Source organism: Hyaena hyaena, unplaced genomic scaffold, assembly GCF_003009895.1.
Source record: "Hyaena hyaena isolate Hyena2069 unplaced genomic scaffold, ASM300989v1 scaffold_445, whole genome shotgun sequence".
NCBI lineage: Eukaryota > Metazoa > Chordata > Mammalia > Carnivora > Hyaenidae > Hyaena > Hyaena hyaena.
In genome coordinates this window covers 204,979-230,228 of record NW_024081077.1, presented here as the reverse complement: position 1 = coordinate 230,228, position 25,250 = coordinate 204,979, and the positions used below count along the sequence as shown (strand labels likewise).

Below are 25,250 nucleotides of genomic sequence, written 5' to 3'. Positions count from 1 at the left end.
AGGGAGGGGGGAGAGAGAGAGAGACAGAGAGAGAGAGAGAGAGAGAGAGAATCCCAAACAAGCTCTGCACTGTCAGGATGGAGCCCAGTGAGAGGCTTGAACTTATGAACCATGAGATCATGACCTGAGCCAAAATCAAGAGTCAGACACTTAATGGACTGAGCCATCCTGGCACCCAAATTTAATTCTATTTTAATCCAAGTATAGTTAACATATTGTGTTAGTTTCAAGTATACAATATAGTGATTTAACAATTCTATATATTATTCAGTGCTCATCAAGATAAGAGTATTCTTGGGGCACCTGGGTGGCTCAGTCAGTTAAGCGTCCACCTTCAGCTCAGGTTATGATTTCATGGCTCATGGGTTCGAGCCCCACATCAGGCTCTGTGCTGACAGCTCAGAGCCTGGAGCCTGCTTGGGATTCTGTGTCTTCCTCTCTTTCTCTGCCCCTCCCCTGCTCATGCTCTGTTTCTTTCTCTCAAAAATGAATAAACATTTAAAAATTTAAATAAAGAAAAAAAGATAAGAGTACTCTTATCTCTTATTTCCCCCATCCCTTCACCCACCTCCCCTCTGGCAACCTTCTGTTCTCTATAGTTAAGAATCTGTTTTTTGATTTGTCTTTTCCCCTTTTCCACTTATGAGTGAAATCATACGATATTTGTCTTTCTCTGACTGACTTATGTTGTTGTAAATGAGAGAGGAGAGGGAGAGAGAGAGAACTTCAAACCCTATGCATAAGATTTCACTCTTTATTCTTTTCGCATGAAATATCTTCCATAAACCTTGGCGCCCCTTCCTCCAGCACTTACACTATCAATATATGCATGTTGTTACAACCTATTTTTATTATTTCTTTATTATTATTTTCTTTATTTCTATATTTCTTTATTTCTGTATCTATATTATTATTTTCTTCTACCTATTTTTATTATTTTAAAGTTTATTTATTTATTTTTAGAGTAAGAGACCGTGCAAGTGGGAGAGGGAGGAGCCTGCTTGGGATTCTGTGTCTCCCTCTCTCTCTCTGCCCCTCCATAGTGGCTGCCCCAGTTTGTTGAGAGCGTTTTCCATGGCTGACCTGGGGTGAAGTACATAGGACATTTTCCAACCTTTTGGTGGTTGCTTGAAACAGAAGCTGATAGTAATGCTGACATCACCTGGCAGAGCGCATAGACAGCCACACACAAAAATAATTTCAGCAGGTAGGAAATAGTAATTTAGGATTAAACAACCAAACTGCCTGATGCGAATCATCCTCTTTCCAAAATTTTGAAGTTATGTGAAATACTTTGAACTCCTCTCTCCTGGAGACCTGTATTTACCTGAATATAACAGGTGGTGGTGTAAAGGATTTAAAGAAAGTATTAAGCAGGTATTACAGGAAAGTGGTCAGAAAATTCTACACATAAGCATATCTGTATCTCCAAAGATACTTAATCATTTTTTTGAAGTCTAGGGAATTTTTTAAACTACTGTTTTTAATAGCTGCAGTTTATAAGAAATGACATCTCTCCATTGTTTTTTAGGGGCACATGCTGAAATTTGGCTGACAATCGGTGTTCTCATTAAATACTCATTTCACTGCTGTGAAGGAGTTTTGTTACCCAGGTCCATCAAGCTTAGAGTTGCTAGAACATAATTACATAAAGTGGTATACTTGGATACAGGTTGGCAACAGCCTTCACAGTAGGTAATTTACCCTTCTATTAAGTCAAAACAACTCTCACATTTATGTGAATCTCTAAGTTAACTATAAGGAGGTGGGGGGCGACATCAACATTTGTTTGATTTTCTTAAGTTTTTTTCATTTCATTATGTTTTAAATATAGTGGTTTGGTCATTGACACACTTAAATGTAAATATTTCAGCTCTGATAGGTAGGTTACGGTAAGGATATAAAATCTTTATAATCTCTTGCTCTAACTTTGGAGATTCATGGAACCTGTCACACAATAAGGAACTGTAATTCTTGACTCATTGAAGAATTGATGTCTTTTGTTTTTGTTTTTGTTTTCAGAGAGTTCGACGGTGGAGGGTTGGGAGAGAGAGCGAGAGCGAGAGCGAGAGCGAGAGCGAGAGCGAGAGCGAGAGAGAGAGCGAGAGAGAGAGAGAGAGAGAGAGAGCGAGAGCGCACATGCATATGCAAGCATCCTGAGTGCTTAAGAAATCAGTCACCCAGGCAGGCACCCCTCGGTGTCTTTCTTTTGAGATCCTCCAGGAAAAAATTACCACTATATTGTTCTTGCATACGCTCTGCAAGTGCTGACATAATTAATACTGTTTTATTAAAGGTTTATGGTGTCTGTTTTTTAAAATGACAACTTTTCTTTGTTCTGTAAAAAAAAAAAAAATTTATTTGCTATATTGATAGCGAGGTGTTCCAAATACGTTCTGTAGACATTCTGTAGATTGAGGCATAGCCTCAGTTAAGATCCTTACAGGAAGTAGTGAGCATTCTATATTTGGCCTGTTTAATATCACATTTATTTAACTGCGTAAGTATCACATGGTTACCGGTTTATATGCATTGCGAGTGAAATAAAAAATCTTTAACAGCCAATATGGTGCCAATGCAGGCACCAACTAATCAGAATGAACTCTGGCCTTACATAACACCTACTGTCTGGTTAAAGTTGGTCTTGGGTTGTATGCCTCTGAGTGTTTGCACATTTGTAGACATGCTCTATATATTTTAAACAATCAGCTTTGTTACCATGGCCCTCCCCTACCCCCATCAAGTGTTCGTAGGCTTCATAGACTGATTCCACCAACTAAATCTACGTAAGAGAAATAGAAGTTGAGTCTCCAGAATTGAAAAATAAGATTTACTTATTTATGAATTTCCTTTTTACCTGTCTTGTTACACATATAATCATGGAACATTTTCATTTAGTAAATGTAAGGTTACACGTTCATCCTTTTAAAAGCAGATCACATTTCAGGAAAAGGAGTTTAGTTTCACAGATTATCCTTTTCCTGCTCATTCCTACTGGGCCTTCCCATTTGAAGTCAGTGGGAGTCCAGAGCTTGCTTCTCATCTCCCTCCAAGCCTCCTGCCACGGATCTAGTTGCAGAGAAGAAAAAAATAGAATTCAGAGATCTTTAAATGTATAAAATTATTCATTGTTTGAGCTAATTTATGAAAGGCATGTTGATGCCATTAATAACAGTGAAATGTGAAATCGAGGTCCATGGAAGAAGCACATGATTTAAAAAGCTTAAATATTATCCCAAATCTGTTCATGATTGTAAGTTAAAAGATATACAATATCATTAACGTCAGCGGTTAACCTTTTGCTATATTAGAACATGAAAATGTATAATTAAGGTGTTCTTTTCAAGCCAGGTAAATGCATTAGATGACTTTGAGTAAGTTTTGATTTAAAAGCAATTTTTAATGTTTATTTCTGAGAGAGAGAGAGACAGACAGAGAGTGAGCTGGGGAGGGGCAGAGAGAGAGGGAGACACAGAATCTGAAGCAGGCTCCAGGCTCTGAGCTGTCAGCACAGAGCCCGATGCGGGTCTTGAATCCACAAGCTTGATCCGTGATCCATCAGATCATGATGACTTGAGCCGAAGTCAGATGCCCGAGTGACTAAGCCACCCAGACGCCCCAAGTCAGGTATTATTTTAAGTTATAGGTGATCATCAATACCCTAGTTCTTTTGTTTGTACAATGAAAGGCTTGGACTACACTGTATCCAAGAGCCCTCCCCTGCTTGCTTCTTCAATAGTTACACATTAGTAACTCTGACAGTGAGGCTAGAAATGTTTGGTGTATGCTTTAGATTTGCAAAAAGCTTTTCAGAACTTTCCATGTGGTAATTCCAGATATTTCATCAATCTTACGAATGATCATGGAAGTTGATAGATGCTGGATGGTACAGAAAGGAGAAGGCAGTAGGCAAAGACTTAGGAATTTTAGTGTGGAGAACTAGGGAAAGGTTACTCCAGGATTCTGGAAACCCAGATTTGTAACACATTCATCCACACCTCCTGCAGTGAGTCAGTAAGGGGACGAGGAGGATGGGGACGTGGTTGATTATTATTGCTGGGGAGGCATACCTGCTAGATCGTGGCTTTGGCCCAGTGAGGATTATTTTTTTCTGCCCTGTTTTCATACCAGTGTCATGTGTGGCCAAGGAATCTAGGCCACAACACTACATAATTGTATGTTTTGAATATATCTTCTTTGTTTTGACTGTGATCGGTGGGGAAATATTTACTTGGGTGGGTTATTTATTTACTGACTTATTTTTGTAGCTGCTGTTCTAGTTTACTAAAAGCCTGCCAAAATTAGGGGCACCATGAGAGGGAGCACCAGCATGAGTCAGAAGATTCCTACGGGGGCATTTACTGGTCGAGCCCTATGTTGACCCCTCACTAGCCTTGGGCTAGTAATTGTCTTTTATAAGTTCACCAAAAGCATGTGTAGGCCTTAAATTTTAATTAGGATGTGCTGAAATATGGTATTTTATGAGTAACTGATTATTAGTCAGACCTGAGCACTCAGACCTGAATTGATTTTTGTTTAATGGAAAGCCCACAAAATAGGTGAGAGCTATAATAATGATGATGATGATTATAATCATAATCAGATAATAATAAGCCAAGACTTATTGAATATGTACTGTGTGCTGGGGGCACTCCTAGGTGCTTCATATTAATTCATATGCTTTTCACAACAAGCTGGATTGGTATATAGTGTTATGGTCTTGTTTTTACGGGTGAAGAAACTGAGGCACAGAAAGACTAACTTGCCAAGGTCATACGATTAGCGAGTGGCTGAGCTGGGAATTGAACTGAGGCCATCTGTGTCTAGAATCCATGCCCTTGACCACTGTGCAGTACTCTGTCCTAGAAGACAGGTCTGCAGTGGCCTGGGCACGTTTACTGCAGGCATCGCAGATATCAACAACTGCTTGTAGTTAGAGAACCCAACTCTTTATCGTCACATTTCAAGCTTGTTTTTGGAAAATAATATTAGCACAGTTTAGTTTGCAGAATTTGTTTTTGTTTTATTAGAGAAAGAGAGAGAGGGAGTGAGCATGAGTGGGAGCGAGGCAGAGGGAGAGAATTTTAAGCAGGCTCCACATGGAGCCTGATGTGGGGCTCAGTCCCATGACCACGAGATCGCAGCCTGAGCCAAAAATCAAGAGTCGGACATTCAACCAACTGAGCCACCCAAGTGCCCCCGTTGTTTTGTTTTTAGTTTGGCTAATTAAGTGTTCATCACTCTTTGGAGTGAACATAAAATAGTGATGTTTAACTTTTTTATTAGATTTACTTATGATTAAATGAGTTGTGGAAAATTTTCCAAAATCATAAATACAAAAGATAACAACATACTAGTTATCAGTTGAAAGTGAGGTAGAAATCTGCATTATGACCAAGTTCTTCTACATAGAAAAATGTATTTTTTAAAATTTTTTTAATTTTTTTTTTTTTTTTTTTTTTGAGAAGGAGAGAGAGAGAGAGAAAGTGCAAGCATGGGAGAGGGCAGAGAGAGGGGAGAGAGAATCCGAAGCAGGCTCAAGGCTGCCAGCACAGAGGCCTGTCAAGGGGGACCAATCCCATGGACCATGAGACTCTGACCTGAGCTGAAATGAAAAGTTAGATGCCCAACCCACTGAGCCAACCAGGCACCCCTAAGCTCAATATATTTGAATGCATAAAGCAGTTTCCTGGTTCTGTTATTTAATTATATATTTTTATCAAAATGCCACGCCATAAAATAATCACATTTTAAAATAACCCTGCTAGATTTGAGTCATCAAATTTTTAACTCCCTAACATATTTTATAATTGAGAGTAAGCTAGATTTTTACTTAAATATGCCTTATGTAGTAACTCTTACTTTGTAAACACTGAAGAGTTACCATAGATTTTTCATGTCTCGATTACCCAGCTCAATTAAGACATTATTCCTATTTACCAGTGTTCTTAATTTCATAGTATCTATTTCCTGTCACTTATTTGTTTATCCCTTTCCTCTCTCCTCCCTCTCCTGATTTTATTATTCTGGTTATTTGAGTGTTTGATGTATTGAAAGCCCTTCATCTTGTTCACCTTTGAAAATGTAGAGAAAATTAGCTATCGTTAATTTTCAGATTCTCTCTCTTCCTTGGAATTCTCTCCTCCAATAAAAGCAGAAATGTTGCTGGAGAGGTTGTAATGGACATTACTCATTGGACATTATTCCTAAAGAAACCATCGTGGAACTGTAGGATTCTTCTCAATTTAGAAAGAACCGCCTCAAAGTCATTTTCATTTTGTTAAATTATAGTCGCTACTAGTGGTGACTTCAGTTCTATGTGATCGTTAAGAAGTGAAATTATGACCCCATTACTTTCTCCTGGGTGAACAGCTCTTGGCATCTCTGGCTGGCCCAAGTCCCTTCACTATAATCTGGAAGTTGTTGTATCTCCTCTTCTGATGAGGATCCCGTCAGTACGTGTGTACACATCACATGAATACATGTTGTTGAGAAAGATGACAAGAAAAGGAAGAATTCAACAGTATTTTCCCTTTCCTGGCTTCATCAAACTCTGCCACAGTAATCATTTCAGATTCTGGCGCTTTCCTGGCTTTCTAAACCACATTTACCTAAGGCAGTGAAGGTAATTTATTTTCATATCTGTCTGTCGTTGAACTGGTACTTTGGAAGGGCTAGTGTTTTCCATTTATTTGTTACTACTGTTAATCATTACAAAATCTTATTATTACTGCCCACATATAAATCAGGAAAAACAAATTTGATTTCTAGCATTTTAATGTGGTTAAAAAAATTCATGAATAGAGGAAACTTCTTATGCAAATATAAGCAACTGACAGAGAATAAATATGGGCACAAACTCTTGGTATTATAATCATCTTTTGACCTCAGCCACCCTCTGTATAGCCAAAGTAATGACTGTTTGATATTTATTATAAAGCATATTAAATTCCTTGATTAACTGAACCTTTCATTCCTCTTTTTTGTTTCATGTAGCAGTGAAAATAGATTGTTCTATTATCATTCTTGCCAGAACATTTATAAAATGTATAAAATTATTCATAAATGTATTTTAAACTGGAGATATATTAATGCATTGTTGGGTGTACTGAGCAGAAAACATTTCTTTTCACATTTGAATGGCAGGCACCTGATTATAAATTCACTTTCTACTGAATATTAATCACCCAACTCTATATGGCTGGTGGATAAAACTGAGAGGCACAGCCAGGAGATGTAAATTCTTACCCTCATCATAGACTTTTTATGTGATTTTGTTTAATTTTTAAAATAGACTGAGTGACCTTTGAATTTAAAAAAAAAAAAAAAGTCATTCCTCCCGAGAAGTCCGAGGGCAATATGATCTCAAGATGGGTTGTTGTTTGCTTCCACTCCCCTTTTGGCTTCTGTGATCTGGCTCTCGGCCCTCCTCCTCCATCTGACTGTTTCTTCTTGGTCTCCTGCTTCCTCTGCTCTGCAAAATGCTCATGTTACTTAGAGTATGAACCTTGGCCCACTTCTCTTCTTGCCCTTGTTTTCTCAGGGCTTGCTCATTCACACTTGCAACTTGGGAGGTTCTGCCCTATTCTTGGCCTCTGACCCCCTCCCCCCAGGCCATTTCCACTGGGATGCTCTTCCCCCTTCCGTGCATCCTTCTTTCTCCTTCACTCTGTTACCCCCATTCCACCTGTTCTGTGTCGACCTCAGTGGATTGATTGCCGACTCCCCAGCACTCAGGCACCGGCATAAAGTAGGCACTCAGGATGTGCTCAGTGATTTAATGTTCACGGTTGAACTCCTTGTCCTCCTGTGTCCAATATGCACACACTCAAAACACATCTCTTCCTGTGTTCTCTTTCTGAAGGAATGGCATCACTATCCAGTTTCCCTTCCACCCTCTCTCTCCTCACTCACCCTGCTGCTACTTTTTCCTCCTCACATCCAGCCCTTTCAGTTTATTTTTCTTTTTTAGTTTGTTTATCTGTTCATTCTGAGAGAGGGAGCATGCACGGGAGGAGGGGCAGAGAGAGACTCTCAGGTAGGCTCTATGCTGTACTGATAGCGCAGAGTCTGACACGGCTCTCGAACCCACAGACCGCGGTATCATGACCTGAGCTGAGATCATTAGTCAGATGCTTAACCAGCTGAGCCACCCAGGTGTCCCAAGCCCTTTAAATTCTATCTTCTGTCCATTCCCTTCCTTCCGTTACAAATACCACTACTGTGGTCCTTGACTTTCCTCTCTCTCACCTGGACTGTGGTCCTATCTCTTTGTATTTCAGCCTTCCAGTCTTCTCAAATCCTCTTTCTTCAGAATACCAGTGCCAGATTAATCTGTCTAAAGAACGTATCTGAACATGCCACCCTCCTACACTTACAAGCCTACGCTGAAGAAAACTGTGAACTTTACCAAGACTACAGAAAAAAAACAAAACAAAAAAAAAAAAAACAAATGCCGGGGGCTTTCTGTGCTCCCTGTATGGGGTGATAGTAGAAAAGTGTTGATGCTTCATAGGTTTGTTTTTTCAGTTTACTACAGTGCTAATCAAGAACCCAAAGGGAGTTTTCTGAGAAAATTGTATAAAGTGATCCGCTTATAAAATAAATGTGTGAGAATAAATGAGAGAAATTGAAATACAATTATTGCCTTTGCAGTAAGGAAACTTGGCATTGACCTCAGCTCTGGTACATATGGCCTTGTGCACTTATCCCCTGCCCTTTACTGTGTCTTCTCTTGAAAATGACATTAGGATAGGAACTACCTCTGAGAATTTTTGTGAGCACTAAATGGCATCGTGGCAGAATGGAGTTAGCATCGTTAGCACAATGTCTGTTATCTCAGAAATGCTTAATAAATATTAGCAGAAGAAAAGAACATGAAAACTACAGCCGCATACATATACATACATGTTTACATAATATATAAAGATGAAAGAACAGTAATAGTGGTTGTCTCAACATGGTGGGGTTACAGATTTTTCCTTTTGTACCTTTACTCTATTTTCTTTAACTATCATTTGTCACTTAAATTTTTTTTAACATTCATTTTTTAGAGAGAGAGAGACGGCCTGAGCTGGGGAGGGGCAGAGAGAGAGGGAGACACAGAATCTGAAGCAGGCTCCAGGCTCTGAGCTGTTAGCACAAAGCCCAACGTGGGGCACAAACCTATGATCTGTGAGATCATGACCTGAGCCGAAGTCAGAAGCTTATCCAACTGAGCCACCCAAGCGCCCCTGTCACTTTTTAAATAGAAATCTCTGAGTGACATTCCACCTTTACACAGTAAATACAGATTCCCCTGCACTTCATTCAGTGCCCTCTATAACCTCATTCTGCTTTACTTCTCTCTCCTCATTGATTATGGCTTCTTCTTGCTTACCTCCATAGTCACCACGAATCCTGAATTACCGTATTCCCTGTACACATGGTTTCCTGGTTACATGCCTTTCTCTCTCCTCTGTCTATAATGTCCAATCCTAACTTTGTCTTATTTCCTGTAGCTTCTACTTGAAGATTTAGCTTAAATTCACTTACCAGGTAAAAGCATTAGGAGCATCGTACTAAAAGTATTTGATCATGCATCTCTTTTCTTCAGCGCAGTGTTTATCTCCTGAATGAGAACTTTACTGGAAGCTAGAAGCAGATGTTGATTAAGTTATAGTCTGTACATTCAGGTTGCTTATAATTAGCAGGAGGAGAAAGGCATAAAATACACAAAGGTAGTAAATATTGTAGGATCTCTGATACAAGTACCTGAAGAGTTCAGTAGGGCAGAAAGAAGGGTGCAGTTAGTCTTTCTGCGAGGCGGGTGAGCTAGGGAGAAGAATTCATGAATGTTTTCATTCAAGAGGTGATGTGTCAGCCCCTGAATAGGTGTTTCCTGGGCAGACATGGGGACATGTGTTCTAGGCAGGGTGTGGGAGAATGGTGATGAGGTGTGTTTGAGGTGGGTTGCCATGGTGCTTGGCACAGGGTAGAAGCTCAAAAATATTCGAGCTGAACAGTATGCCCCCTCCTAGTATCTGGTGATTCAGGAGTTTGTGAATCCCCAGAAGTTGGATGCAATAGTTTATGTGCTTCTGAGAATTTTTCTGGAGAATTTAACGAGATTTCCCCAGAGAGTTGTATGGTCAATGAAAAGTTTAAAAACTTTCTTTTGACAAATATTGTAGCACAGGAAATAAGGGGAGGAGAGGTGTGGAGGATGGAAAATGATTTGCAGGTATGCTGACCCCCGCTGTAGCTGATGGTCACGCCCCTGGCATCTACAGGGCAGTTACCTGCTGGAGCCACTGAGGGCCTGGTCATGGAGGCACTTCTGGTAATGGTTTCCCGTGCTCTCTTCTCGCTTCTTTCACCAGGCAGGCTCATTTCTGTCTCTTCGTTTGCTCCCACTAAGCCATTACAGTGTTCTTTCGTTGAGAGTCAAAACAACTCTCCAGGGCAGGAAACATTATGGGGTTGAAAGACTGGGGAGTGAATGGAAGCACCATATGTTTTATTCTGAAAATAAAGTAGGGAGATGAATATGTGAGGGGAACAAGAAAGCAAATACAGTAAGGAAAGCAATTTGGAGGAAATGGTATTAAATAGACTGCATTAAAAGACTGCAGTGTCATTACCCCCCCAGAGACACTGTGGGTCAGCTCATTCATTCCTCAGCGCTGGCTGTTAAAGAGATGTGTGAATTATCCAGCTCTTTGAATCCTGTCTAGGCAGATTCAGAGTCCTCCTCCTCTGCCCCTCTGTGCAGCTATAATAATACCCTCTATTATACCTTTGTTCTAGAACAATATTGCACAGTGGTGGTGTAATTGTTGATACTCTCTTCTTGTATAAGACATGACTGTCTTATGTTTGAATGCCCAGCATCTAGTGTTGGGCTCAGTACATGTTTATTAGGAGAATGACCTTGAGCTTTCTAGCCTCAGGGTGGTAGAGTTCATGGTGTAGCCTGCACACACCCGTACACACAAACCCAAACCGCTGAAGATTTCCATTATCCTTTGCCTAAGGAGGCCCTCAAGTAAAAGCACTAATCATGGAAGGGAGGGGTTCTTTTGCAAAGACAGGGGCTCTTCTTTTGAAGGGAGGTTTTTGGTGCAGTGTTGAATCTGATGTAATATCAGATGGTGTCAGCTTGCTAACCGGTTTCAGTCAGTACAGGCAAAGCAAAGGACCAAGGTTACTGGAGCAGACAGACATAGCGGGCACTGTTGGTCACGCTTGGATCTGCCTCAGGAGCACCCACACACCCTCATCTGTTGCCCAAAGTCAAGTAACCTTCAGAAGCATAATGATCATGTAGTTGTATTTTTCAAAGCTGAGCACTCCACGCGTGAAGCAGGCGGCTGGCTGCCTTTGGTGATGCTCATCCTCTTCAGACGCCTTCAGAGGATCCCCAGCGGACAGAGTGTGGGGGCAGCTTGCGGAGGGCTCGGGGGAGTCACAGATGTGGTTCAGGGAATGGGAGTTTTAAAAATTAGAATGTCAAAGAAGGAACTGAAGGGGCGCATCGTGGTCTCAGGCATACGAAGTATACAGAGAATAGTGATTAGTATTTTCCAATTACTGAGGAACAAAGACCAGGAAGATTGTTCTGAACTATATGTCACGAGCGCTTCCGAAATGATGGAGTTAATTTGGAGATTATTGAAAATATCTTCCTATATCCCTATCATGTTAACTTACTAGTTACAGATAGTTGTGCATTTTAGACATTCAAGTCATTTACACTTGCTTTCCAGGGTTAGCCGCTTGCTGTGAAGAAGGAAAGGAAAAGAAATTAGGGGTATTGCCTGAGCATCTCCTGACAACAGGCTCTGGGTTTTCCAGTATCTCTGATTTACAGACGTTATATGGTTTAATACCTGAGGGGTAGGTGTTATCATCCCCATTTATTTATGGGGAAACTGAAGCCAGGAGCTTCAGGTGGCAATCCTCAGTCTGTGATACTTCAGTTCTAAGTCTGTGTGACTCCAAAGGCCTTGTGTCTAATTTGTCTGTGAAATGCAAGGAGTCTAGTTTTCCTGAGGCTGCCTGGATGTCTCATTCTCTATGAGGAGGTCCAGGCTAGCCTGTCCCAGGTTCTGAAAACCTTCACCTGGGAGTATCACCGTGCATTCGTTCCAGTTTGGCATTTACATGTCCAAAATCAACCTCTATTGCTACGTCTCAGCCTAGGCAAAGCACACTTATGGAGCAGCAAATCTGTAATGTGTGTTTTTTGGCATAGCAAAAAGAAAAAGAAGAAAAGTACTTTTCAATCTAATAAATACAGACTTTTACCTCCACTGGCATGCCGGTGGACAGCCTCCACTGTGAAGGCAAGCAGAGGTGGTATGTGGTATAGAAGTACATCAGGGGTCTCAGCAAGGTGGATGATTCCCAATTTGCTGGTGAGCACACCTTCCTGTCCCTGACGCTTGCTGTCTGTATCTTTTTCGGACTGTATACATTATACACGGGCATTTGTGGATATTTTGGAAAACACAGAATTTTAAATACAATAAAAATCCGCCCCCCACCCCCGGCCGGTGCTACCACCCTAAGATAAACCAATCATGAATACCTTAGTGTGCTGCTTTCTGGCCTTTTAGAAACAGATGTAATTTCATGTAGTTTAGACATATGGTACCCTGCCTTTTCATTCAACGTGCCTCATAAGCATTCCCTAATATTTATCTTTTCATCGTGGTAAAACATACATAACATAACATTGGCCGTTTTATCCACTATCGAATGTACAATTCAGGGATATTAGGTAGTCACAGTGCTGTCTAACCATCGTCACTGGGCTTCCCCAGAGGTTTTTATCCTCCACATTTATCTCTATTTTTAAAAATGCTTCACAAACCGCACTTAATAGCTGTATAATATCCAGCCATGGATAATTTACTTGAAAGCATTTACTACCAAACATTCAGCAGATACTGATTTTTTTTAAATGTTTTCTTTCTTTCTCTCTCTCTCTCTTTCTTTCTTTCTTTCTTTCTTTCTTTCTTTCTTACTGTTTTTTTTTAATTTCTGAGATTGAGAGCGAGAGAGAGATTGAGAGAGAGATACCGACAGACCACGTGACCAGGGGAGGATCAGAGAGACAAGGAGACACAGAATCTGAAGCAGGCTCCAGGCTCTGAGCTAGCTGTCAGCACAGAGCCCGACGTGGGACTCGAACTCACCAACAGTGAGATCATGACCTGAGCTGAAGTCAGACGCTTAACCGACTGAGCCACCCAGGCACCCCCAACAGATACTGATTTTTGTGTTCACTATGATGTAGACTTTGTGGCTAAGGTAGTGAACCAAATGTGGTTTTTGCCTTCTTGGCCCTTAAGCCTGGCAAAGGAAGTGGCCGGAAGTGGGCAGCTGGAGTCCTGCAGAGCGTGAGCACTGGGGCCAGGGGTGCAAATAGGAAGAGAGCCTAACTGAGGTATAATTTACATAATCTTTCCTTGATTATTATAGATCTAGTGTGTAGCAGATTTTTTTATTTTTTGCTGTTATAAGTACTATTGTGAGATATTTGTAGGTGTAAATATTTGTTCACATGCAGATTAGAACTGAGGGCAGATGGAGTGGGGGGAGGGGAAGGGGAGTGATGGGCATGGAGGAGGGCACTTGTGGGGATGAGCTCTGGGTGTTATATGGAAGCCAACTTGACAATAAACTATTAAAAAATATGAAGATTTTGAAAAGCGGAATTGTCGAACTGCTTCCTGCAACAGTGCAGTAAGAGGTATTCTTCTGGAATACTGGTTTAGTTAACCCAAACTTTGCCGTTCTAAAGGTTAGGAGCCATCACCAAACATTTCCATTGCCTCTTACATCTTGTGAGCTCTGCTAACGTTTTTAAATAAATGTATGTCTAACTTGTAGGATTGTGTGAAGAGCTGGGGCTGAGAAGTGGGTGTATGCAACGGGGAAGAGCCAAGGAGGGCAGGGGCGAAGGGTACGTGGCTGAGGTTGACATTGTGTCACAGGTAACGTTTGAACTGTCCAGCTCATTGACGTCTCTCACAGGCCTTCGTCTGACTCCTGCTTTAAGGCTATGCTCAGTGTACACACTCAATGTACACACTGAGTTTGCCTGCCTTCTGTGAAATTCGGACTTGCAAACTTGAAGCTCATTATGAAATAAAAGAAGCCTATAAAAAAGTATCATCTCAACAGAAATTTATGGTCTATTATCAGAGCTGGAAGAGACTTTTGGAAAGTGTGTAATCTTCCCTGTTCAGACAATAGAGGAAGGTTCTGAGGTTTTGAAAAGTTAAGAAACAGTCTGAAGGAAACCAGTTGGGTAGATAGAGAAATCTCTCTTGATTTATCTTGTGGTTTCCTCCATAACCTGCCCCATGTTGTCTTCGCCTTTGTTCTTGTCCTCGTGGGAGTTCTTTTCTTCTCTAAATTCCTGATTTGGTTTTCTGCCATTTTCTTCTAGGATGCTGTTCATCCTTAGTGTTGAATACATGTAGGTGTTGGCTAATGTCTATCGACGGTCATCACATTCTGCTGGTGTGTTTGCATGCCTTATTCTGTGTTGGTCTTAGCCTACTAATTTATTTGCTGACTGCTGTCTTCATCTTGGCCTCGTTGTTTACTGGAAAGTCCCTGTTGACTCTGGCAAAAGTACCCAGTGATGTTTTATTTTGCTCCCTTTGTGTTAGCCCTTTTGGGTAATTTTTTGGGGTTTTGTTTTTTTATTAATGTTAAGAAGTAATATACCCTCCAGTGATGTAGTAAATGTGGAAACTTGGTCTGGGGCCAAAGAGTAAATAGTTTTCAAATAGATCATTAATGTTGAGAATAGGAATAGTACACATCTCTCATGTCTTTATTTTACGATGACTGATAGGTAACAATTAAGTTGGTAAAGCTTTGCCACAAATACACATCGTTATATACATGTGCATATACTTTTTTATGTATAGTAAATCTTGTAAGGTCAAACTGACAAAAAAATGTTGGCATTGCCTTGTGTTTGACAAAGTGCCATTATCTTCAGTAGAGCCTCATATCTACATAATGACTCTAAATCTAGGACCAGAGGCCCCCTGATAATAATTAGAAGAAAGAACTTGAAAGGCCAGAGCCCCAAATTTGGTCTGAGGCTGTCAGAAGTGATTATTATGCAGTTGCGAAATCCTGTAGCTTAGATTCTAAACAATTTCTGGTGATCAGTAGCTCAAAATAATTCACAGAGTTATCAGGTTCTTTCATTTACGAGGGAAAAGAATGATTCCTCATTTATCTTAAGTCTTTTATGTTGGCAATTCCATCCTTAATTAAAAAGGCATTGGCATTTTCATTATGAAAATGGTTTTCCTGGATTTATAGCTGAGTCCATTAATTTAGTGTTTCAAAACTGATTGGCATTAGCCTGTTAGTTACTTTTATATAAAAACAACTTAAAAATTGATTTTAGAGTGTCTTGATTTTAAAGACCATTTCAGACATCTGTTCCTTCTGGGTCTACTGGATCGATGTGTTAAGTTCTAGAGAACTAGAGAATAAATATAGCACACTCCACTTCCAAAAAAGACGACAGCCAGTATCACTCTCTGTTTAAGGCACTTCAGGAGTGTCACTTCAGGGAGACATACCCTAGATGTATACCTTACACTTGTTCTCTCTCTCATTTTCTTCTGTATCTTTCAGCGTAGAAAAAATAATTATCATAGTAGCAACGGTATTTCCTTAAGTGCTTACTGTCAGGACATTTGTCCTTTTAGCATTCATAACAGTCTTGTAAAGATAGGTAGTATGATGCCCATTTTACACATTGGGAGGCTGAGACTCCCCAAGAGGTCACCTGATTAACCCCCTGATTACCTCTTCATTGATCCGTTCTTGGCATTCCTCTCCCCCCCTCTGTTCCCTTCTGCACATCACTGCTGGTCCCATCTGTGTTCTTTATAACAGTCTCCTCCAGACACACCTTCTAAGAGTCCACACTGCATAGGGGTAAAGCCCAAATTCCAACATATGTAAAGATTGACCCCGACTTCTTTAACTTTACACCCCACAACCTCCTTACAAGAATCTGCACTAGATTCTTACACAGAGGTGTTCTTCCCCACCTGTTGTGCCTGCAAGTGGCTATTATTTGCCAGACACTCTGTTAGGATCTTAGGTAGATGTCTTACCTTTAAAACTTCAGTAGCAAGATATATGTAGACATAAATCACTTCTCTTTACCGTTTATGTATCTAACCCCAGGTTGGTTTAGAGCTTCTGTCCTTGGTGAAAGTTTCCCTTACCATTCAAGGCAAAAGTTGACTCCACCTTCCTCTGAATGTAGTCTGAACTGACTGTACCAAATATTTATCTTCAAATTTTTATCTTATTTCCATGTGCCTGGATCTTAGTCCACTTCTAGGTTATAGACTCTATAGGTAAAGTCTGTTAATTTGTAAAGGAAAGGTTAATTTGTAAAAAGTCTATAAAATGTCATAAAGAAATTTTAGCATTGGACCACCATATTTTTAATATATTGCACTGTGGTCTGAGACCACATGTATTAAAGTATAAAAAATTAGGTTGGCACAACAATGTGGCATGTCATTTATTTTTCTGGACTTTAAGAAAACCTCTGGCACCAAGTTTGTTTTTTTTTTTTTTTAATTGAATTAATAGTATTACTGTGACCCCTTCTTCTTCATTAGTTATCAGCACAGGAAGAAAGCCTTTTGAACATGAGCCAGGCCTTTAAAAGACACTAATAAATATCTTGGGTGCTAGTCCTTCATGTTATGGGACTTGTTAAAAATATCATAAATGATAAGTGGCATGAGCAAATGGGAGTCCTGACTGTGGAGGGTGGAAACCTGTTCTATTCCTGGCTCAAGTCACTGAAAGGGGGGTGACTCTGATGTCAGAGGCACAGTGAGCCCCAGTTTCGTTGCATGCCAGATGTGGCCCTGATTCCTTTGTCCACTATGACGCATGCCAAGGGATGCATCATAGCAGGCATTGTGGGGTTTTGACGCATTGAATACTTTTATGGTTACCTCTCCCCTTGTGGTGTTAGTTGAACCGAATTCATGTGTTTATTTATAGATAAACAGACTGGGTGGCTAAACAATGGAAATTTATTTTCTCACAGTTTTGGAGGCTAGAAGTCCAAGGTCAAGGTGTTGGCATATTTGGTTTCTTCTGAGGCTTCTCTCCTTGGCTTGCAGCTGCCACCTTCTCGCTGTGTCCTCATGTGGTTTTTTCTCTATGTATGCAGTTCCCTGCGTGTGGGGTCTCTCTGTCCAGATCTTCTCTTTAAATTGAACCTGTCAGGGGCGCCTGGGTGGCTTAGTCGGTTAAGCGTCCGACTTTCGCTTAGGTCATGATCTCGCGGTTCGTGGGTTCGGGCCCCGCGTCGGGCTCTGTGCTGACTGCCAGCTCAGAGCCTGGAGCCTGTTTCAGTCTGTGACTCCCTCTCTCTCTGACCCTCCCCTGCTCACGGTGTCTCTCTCTCTCTCCTAGAAATAAATAAAAAACATTAAAAAAAAAAATAAATTGAACCGGTCGGCTAGGATCAGGGCTCACTCGAATGGGCTCATTTTAACTTCATCACCTCTTGAAGGTTCATATAGTTATATTCTGTGTACGGGGAGTTAATGCTTCAGCATTTTGAGGATTTTGAGGAGACGCAATTGAGCACATAACATCTATTTAAAATAACCTTCATTTATTTTATATAGAGACTAGTATAAAGAAGAAACCAAAAATAGACTTCTACCTAGTTAGTGCCTATTGTTAAAGAGGGAGGGTAAGAACATGAAAAGATAATTCAACTGTATTCCGGTTATAAAAGGAAAATGAATGCTCTCCTACCCCTTCCTTCCACCCTAAGGCAACCTCTTTAAATACATTCACACAGATGTTTACTATACAGAGTCCAGGTCCATTTTTTTTGGATCTTAATGTATCACACAAAACACAGATCTATCTGCACACCCTCTGTATGACTACCTAGTATTCCATCGTATATGTCCTGTATTTTAATGTCACTAGTGGCCTATTCATGGGCATGTAGATTGTTTCCAGGTACCTCCCCCCACCCTCGCTTCCATTACAAATAATGGAGTTGGATTCCTTTCAAATATGCATTATGGAAAGAAGAGTGATGAGCTACCTAATAAAAACAACCCGCATTTGGTTTTGGTAAAGACAGCCTTTGTTTTTCACCTTCCTGTCTATTGCCCCTTATTAGTTGCTGTGAAAGGTACTTCAGTCTTTCTTACCCTCCAGCCCCTGACCGTATGCCGCAGCCTCCTTCCTGCATACTGTGGGAGGGGGGACTTCCCTGGACAGCGATATCACTCCGCTGTCCTTCCTCCTGAGGGAGAAAGGTCTCTCTGAATCATGAGCAGGCAGAAACTATTTTTAGTTAAGTAGAACAGTTTTTCTGGTAAGAATTGCTGTTTCCGTGCCTGCGACGGCACATGAATCCTTTCTGGCTGCTTCCACCCTTTGGAGAGGGGCCAGCTTTCTAATGGAATGTAAGCAGTCTTACTGCTAATCAAGATTTACGGCTGAGCCCGAGATGCCCGTCCGCTCACTGGATTTGGGGACCCTCTGAGCTAGCAGCAGCAGCAGCAGCTCTGAGATGAAGCGCAGGGCGCGGGCCCCCATCCTGCTGTCCAGGCCCTCCCTGCTTCCTCAGGCGCGGCCGCTTAGCCACAGGTATCATCTGGCATTATTTTGTAAGCTGTGCCACGGTGCAGATGTTCTTTGCTGAAGAATTACTTTCATTTCTGACTCATTTCGGAAATGAGGCAGTCTATCAGAGGTGTTCTTCGTTTTCAGACCCGTGGAGAATTCATTTTCTCCTGGGATTTCTAACCACATGTGGGCAGTGCTTTATTTACCCAGATGTGAGGAATAACAGTCATGAACAGCCCTCTTACAAAGCAGGCCTTACTTCCTGGCAGAACCCAATGTGAAGACCCAGAGGAGCTTATGCTCTTATTAATGTAAATATTTCTGAGGTTTTGGTTTTGTGATGCTTGTGGACATGCTGTGTGTATGGGCTTTGGTGCAAGAAAAATATAATTTAGCAACAGATTTAAAAGGTAGTCCGGAGTGTTTCTAATTACTGTTTGTTTAGTTCACCATTGCCCTAATAAGTGGATTTAAGTAAACTTGGGGGTAGGGAATGTAATGTTCATATTATAGTCAGCCATGCGAATCAAATTCTAACTCAGTATTGCAGAGAACACACCATGGAGTCATTTTATTAGATGTATTCCACTGAATTTTAAATTTAGAACTGAGAGTATTTGGGAATGGGCATTTTCTGCCGTCCAGCATCAACGTGAATTATGTACATGTCCAAAACCAACCCTACTGTGTGCTACAACCCCATTAAATTTTTTTCAATGTTTATTTATCTTAGAGACAGAGAGAGAGGGGGGGGGGGGAGACAGGATCTGAAGCAGGCTCCAGACTGAGCTGTCAGCATTGAGCCCGACATGGAGCTTGAGCCCACGTACTGTGAGATCATGACCTGAGTGAAGTCAGATGCTTAACCGACTGAGCTACCCAGGCACCCCGCTACAGTGCTATTTAAAATCCATCAGTGGTCTTTGACATTCAGTTTTCTGTTTAACTTGACATAAAAGAGAGGGAGAGACTTAAAAATTTCTCTTCCCACCCCCCCATCTTTCAATGGCTATAATAGGAAATGGAAGTATTAAGGGGGCCTAGAGCAGTGGTTTCCAACCTAGGACACACCTTGGAATCAACCTGGGAACTTGAAAAAATACAAATGCCTGGGTCCCACCCGCAGATTCTGGTTTAACTGTTTGGAATGCAGCCTGCCTGGGGATTTTTCAAAAGCTCCCCAGAGGATGTTATTGTGCTCTAGAGGCTGAGGACCACAGACATGAGAGACCTCTCATCCAGGGATTCCCAGCCCCGGCTGCAGACTCACATCACTTGGAAAGCTGTTGAAAGAAACACCGATCCCCCACCAGTTGAAACTGTATTTCTGGAGGAGGGTGCCAGTATTGTTAGAAAGCTCCCAGATGATTCTGATGCACAGCAAGGGTTAAGGTAAGCTGACATAATCTAACCATCCCGTATCACAGATGAGAAAAAAATGAAAACTAAAAAGGGCAGACGGCTTGCTCAAGGTCATATCCCAGTTGTTGCAGGAGCAAGTTTGGGACTCAGGTCTGACCGACCAGTCTCTGCTGCCTGACACCACGCCCTTGTATTTGTCTGTTGTATTTATTGATGCTTCCTCATCCTTCAGGTGGTGTTCCTGCCTCCAGGAGGCCTTTTCTGGCTCCTCATACTCTGCACTCATCCGGTCGGGGTAAGATGCCCTTCTTTTATTTTTGAACAGCACCTCGAGCTCTTCTCTTAAGACTGTCAACTCCCGGACGACAGGAACTGCCCTTTCTGTAACTTGCAGGCATGGTATATGCTCCCAGATACTTTGTTGAGTTGAAGTTCTCTCATTCTTTATTTTTCACTTAGTCCACATGGATTGCTAAAAAGAATCCATTTCTATAGGTTAGCTTCTGAAAAGAGCTTCTGAAAGCAAAAGTCATTCATTTTTCTAGGGCCCACTGTCCTGTGGGTCAAGATCCCATATACAAGGACTCTCCATCCCTACCTTCCGGAACAGAGATTTTGGGGGGAAAAATTCACAGGGCTTTTAATAACAATGAAAACAAAATTTCAGTGACCTCACTAGTTGTTTAAGTTATTTACAACATCCGGGGACTTTTGAATAATGTACTTACAAGCGTGTGTGGCTTAAGTGGAAGGGAGTATGTGGCATTTACTCTAAGACAAAAAGTTGTATGAAGAAAATAATGCTGTTTCATGGAAATATGTTTTAAGGATTAAATTATGTCCTTTATCATACTATATATGACTCTGAGAAGCCACATTCTGTTAGCATAGCTGAATTAAATACTTTGGCTTCTCTGGATTCATATGTTAAATTCTTTTCAGTTGATTAAAAAAAAAACCTGTCTTCCATCATCCCAGTTTACTTAAGGTCATGCTTGGTCAGTGTCTTATTTTTATTTGGAAACGATCTCCAGGTTTGCAGTATTCGTGTTTGCTCTTGTAGCTGTACCAGAGATTTGTCTCAGAAAGCAGGTTGCCACCAGTATCTCTTTGGCTGAAGAGGCCAGGAGGCTGCACACAGGGGTAACATGAAATAGCTGTTTTCTTGTGTGGAGAGAATTTAAAGATTTTGGAACCTAGACTGGGCTGAGAAGGAGAGAAGGAGAGAAGAATGACGTGAGTGTGTGGGCTCATTCCGAAGTCTTAGCTTTCCCAGCCTCCTGCTTTATTGGCTCGGGTCATGACCTCATGGTTTCGTGGGTTCGAGTCCCATGTCAGGCTCTGTGCTGACAGCGCAGAGCCTGCTTGGGATGTTCTGCCGCCACCCCCCCCCCCCCCCCAACTTACGCTGTCTCTGTCTCTCCAAATAAATAAAAACTTAAAAAAAAAAAAAAAAAAGTGTCAGTGTGGCAGCATGCAAATGATGTCACCATGTGTCCAGGGGAATCTTCCTTAAATAAATATTCTTAAAAACTTCAGGAGAAAGCTAAGTCATTTAGCTGGAGGTAAATGTTAAGATGTTTTTATATTAAAATATTTTTGAGCATACTGTGGAATATAAAGTGCGACATTTTATATGATTTTTAAAGATGAAAGATGAAATTTTAGAGAAGTACTTCTTTCTGGTCTCTCCTTTGTTGCTATTTGATTGGAAAATGAACAGACTGATAAAACTTTGCTAAGGAACCAGCCTCTATCATTACTGATTTCAGGGACTCAGCAATATACTGTGGGAGAGAAGGGGAATGGGGGAGAGGAGGGTTTATGAAATATGTAAGACACAGTGTTCAGAGTTTCAGCCATGTTGTGCCATCAAACCTTTATGACTGCCCTGCAAATTAGGACTTATTCACGGCAGCTTTTACATGTGAGGAGACATATATGCACCTGTCCACTAGGGAGTAGAGCCAGTATTTAAATCCAGGTCTGTCTGATTCCAAAGTTGTAATTTTTCTTACCAACGTGACCTCTTAGGAGAGTGGAAGTCTCCGGAGGAGAGTAGTTACTGTGCTGGTAGAAGTGGGCTGACTTCAGCTTCCTGTACAGTTGTTATTTAACATTAATAGGTTAACATTTATAAGCTTCTGTGACATGGTTAAGAGCATTTCTTCATAATGTCCTAGAAAGTTCTGACTTTCAAATGGCATGCCGTTGTTGCGGTGACGGAGAGTTCAGGTGTATTCATTGTCATGGTTTGAAGAGGGGAGAGGAATAGTCAGCAGTGGCCGTTTTTGGTCCCAACACAGGCAGAATTTTGTAATCCATCTCAGTCATCACGCATTTGACTTGAGAGAGGCAGCAAAGCCAAATGGTTGATAATTTGCACTTTGCCATGGGTTTCCTGGGTTTGAGAGTTATGGCTCTGTTGCCTGCTAGCTATGTGATCTTGGGCAAGTCACCTAAGCTGTTGGTGCCTTAGTTTCATCAAAAAGGCAGGAACAATAATAACTTGATTAAACTTGCTGTTTTAAGAATTAAATAACCTGAGGCATATAAAGGGCTTGGAACATTGTGTGATAGAGAGTAAGGGGTCAGTAGATGTTTAGCTACTCTTAGTGGACAAAAGCTAGATGCTCCATAACCCAGCAACCCACTGCTGGGTATTGACCTGAGAAATGAAAACCCATGTCCATAAAAGGCCTTCTAGTAAATGTTTTTAGAAGTTTTGTTCATAATAACCAAAACATGGATACAACTCAAACGTCCATCAGCTGGTAAATGGATAGATTGTCGTACATCAACACAATGGAATGGTGTTCAGTAGCAAAAAGGAACAGATTGCCGATACAGGCAACAACATGGATAAATCTCGAGAGCATTGTGTCAAGTGAAAGAAGCCAGGTAGAGAAGGCTGCATATGATTTGATTCCATGTGTATGACAGTCTGAAAAGGCAGAACTGCAGGGAGACATCGGATGGTTGCTTGCCAAGGACCAGAAGCAAGCAGAGGAGATTGGGCCTGGAGGTTAAGGGGAAGCTCTTTGGGGTGATGGAAATACTCTGTTGTCCTGGAGGTTGCATGACTCTATACATTAGTCAACATGCATCAGACTGAGGGTAAACTTTTTTTTTTTACTGTGTATAACAAGTTAAACCTTAGTAAACCTGATTAATAACAAAAGGCAACTTCTGCATCATATAACAAATAGTGGGATAAGGGGATTTAGAAAGAGTAATCGCAAGTTGCAGAAACTCTAGATATTTTACAGTTTCAGGGACTATGGAAGATGGGTGGGATGGTTTCATTAATTTTCCTCTCACAGGCTGTGAGTTAGAAAAATGTAGAAACCTGTGGAATGGTTCTGTCCTACCCGAGCATACCTGATTCTCTTTGTTGTGTGGGCACTGGTCTGTTACCCCATTTCTTTTAAGCCTCCGCATGAGAGCTGCTTGTATTTCTCAGGCACGGGGATCGCCTGGGTTGATTCCTGGGAGAATCCTGAAGGAGGGAGGGAGGGCTGGCTGTGTGATAAGGCGTTCATGGAAACAGAGCGTTGGTGTTCTGGATGAGCTGAGGGTTACAATTCCAGATTACTAAGTAGTCTGAGTGCATTTATGGGTAAGGAATGTTATCTCAGAGCATTGTTCATTTATCATGAGTCATGGAGGCCCTGGCCCTGGATCATGGAGCTCATGCTTAGCGTTAGCAGCATCGGGCACAGCTGACCACTCCCTCCTTCCTGAAATTCTTTCTGTGCCGAGCTTCTGTGGTGCTGCTCCATTTTGATTCCACTTGCAACTCGCTTATATTTTCTGTCTCCCCTGCTGGGTCCTTCTCTTCCTAGCCCTGGCCTCTAAATTTGGAGTGCCTGTAGCCTTGTGCTGTGACCGCTTACCATCTCAGCTCACTACTTAGGAGAGAGTCATTTCCATCTATTTGGTGATGACTTTCGTATCCGCCTCCCCGATCTCTGTCTCTCCCTGGCTTTTCAGATGCTTGCTTTATCTCTCCACTTGGTTGTCCTCTAGACCTTGCAAATATGGCATTTCCAAAACCAACTTCGGATTTGTTTTCTAAACCTACACTTCTTCCTTTTTTCGTCATTTCGGCAGTGACTCCACCCAGTTGCTCAGTCCCCCAAACCTAGATCCCTGCCTTTCCTTCACGCTTCATATTGGACCCATTAGCATCTGTCTCAAGTCCAGGCACTCTTCGTGTCCCACCCCACACCTGAATCGGAACCCAGGCCTTCATCACGTCTTGCTGGGACTTCGAATCCCTTCCACAGCTCTCTTCCTGCCTCTACTCATTACCTAGTGGTTTGAGTTCACACAACAGTCACAGGAATTCTTCTGTATTATACTTTTATACTACGTGCAGTGGCTTCTCTACAAACGGTATAAAGTACAGACTCTTTGCCATGTACCGTAAGGCCCCGCCACCTCCCTGCCCTCAAGTCTTCTTGCTCTGCCTGTCTCTCAAGGTGCTCCAGCCATACCGGCCCCTCATTGTCCCTTTACGTGTCCCCCTCCTGCCAAGAATGTTCATCTCCTCCTCCTCCCATCTGCTCTCACCTCCCAACCCTTTTCTGTCTAGGATTCTTGCTTCATTCAGTTCTCGCTCAGATGCCATCCCTCAGAGCTCCCTGGCTTCCCTGACTCACCTATCCCAAATAGCACAGTTAACTCTCCGTTCCCTTCACCTGCTTTATTTGACTTCAAAGCATTTAACTCTACCTGAAATTAGCTCTGTGTGTTTTGTTTATTGCCTCTGTCCCCCAGTAGATCATAAGCTGCATAGGAATACTGTTCTGGTGCTTGATAAGTGTTTTTTGAATGACTGAAGGAACAAGTGAATTAATGCTCAGGTACCCCTGTATTAAAAATTAAAGAACCAAACACCTTCCTCACCCCAAATATCCCTCTCCATCTCTCACCCCATTTCTCTGTCTTTTGTTAAAGGAGACTCCCTAAATGTTGTGTAGGTATACTACAGCTCTCCACCACCCATTTCCTCTTCACTCTGCTGTAATCTGGGGTCTTTTCCCTTCACTCTGGTGAATTCTCAGGGTCATTTAAGCTGTATGTGTTGCTGCTTCTAACAGATACATTCCTATCCTGTCTTAGGTTCATTTTTTTTAAGTTTATTTATTTTGAGAGAGACAGAAACAGCATGAACGGGGGAGAGGCAGAGAGGGAGAGGGAGAGAGAATCTCAAGCAGGCTCTGTGC

General features: G+C 41.6%; 1 protein-coding gene across 2 annotated transcripts in view; it reads left to right on the top strand.

The window, feature by feature from the left end:
* Positions 1 to 25,250, top strand: part of ANO6 (anoctamin 6) — a 201,320-nt gene that overhangs the window by 28,533 nt on the left and 147,537 nt on the right. The window contains exon 2 of one of the 2 annotated variants that reach the window (XM_039253291.1): positions 20,252 to 20,314. The exons of the other annotated variant lie outside the window; for it this stretch is intronic. Coding sequence (XP_039109222.1) covers positions 20,252 to 20,314 — 63 coding nt within the window. The remainder of the gene's footprint in view (positions 1 to 20,251; positions 20,315 to 25,250) is intronic. 2 annotated transcript variants of the gene reach the window in all.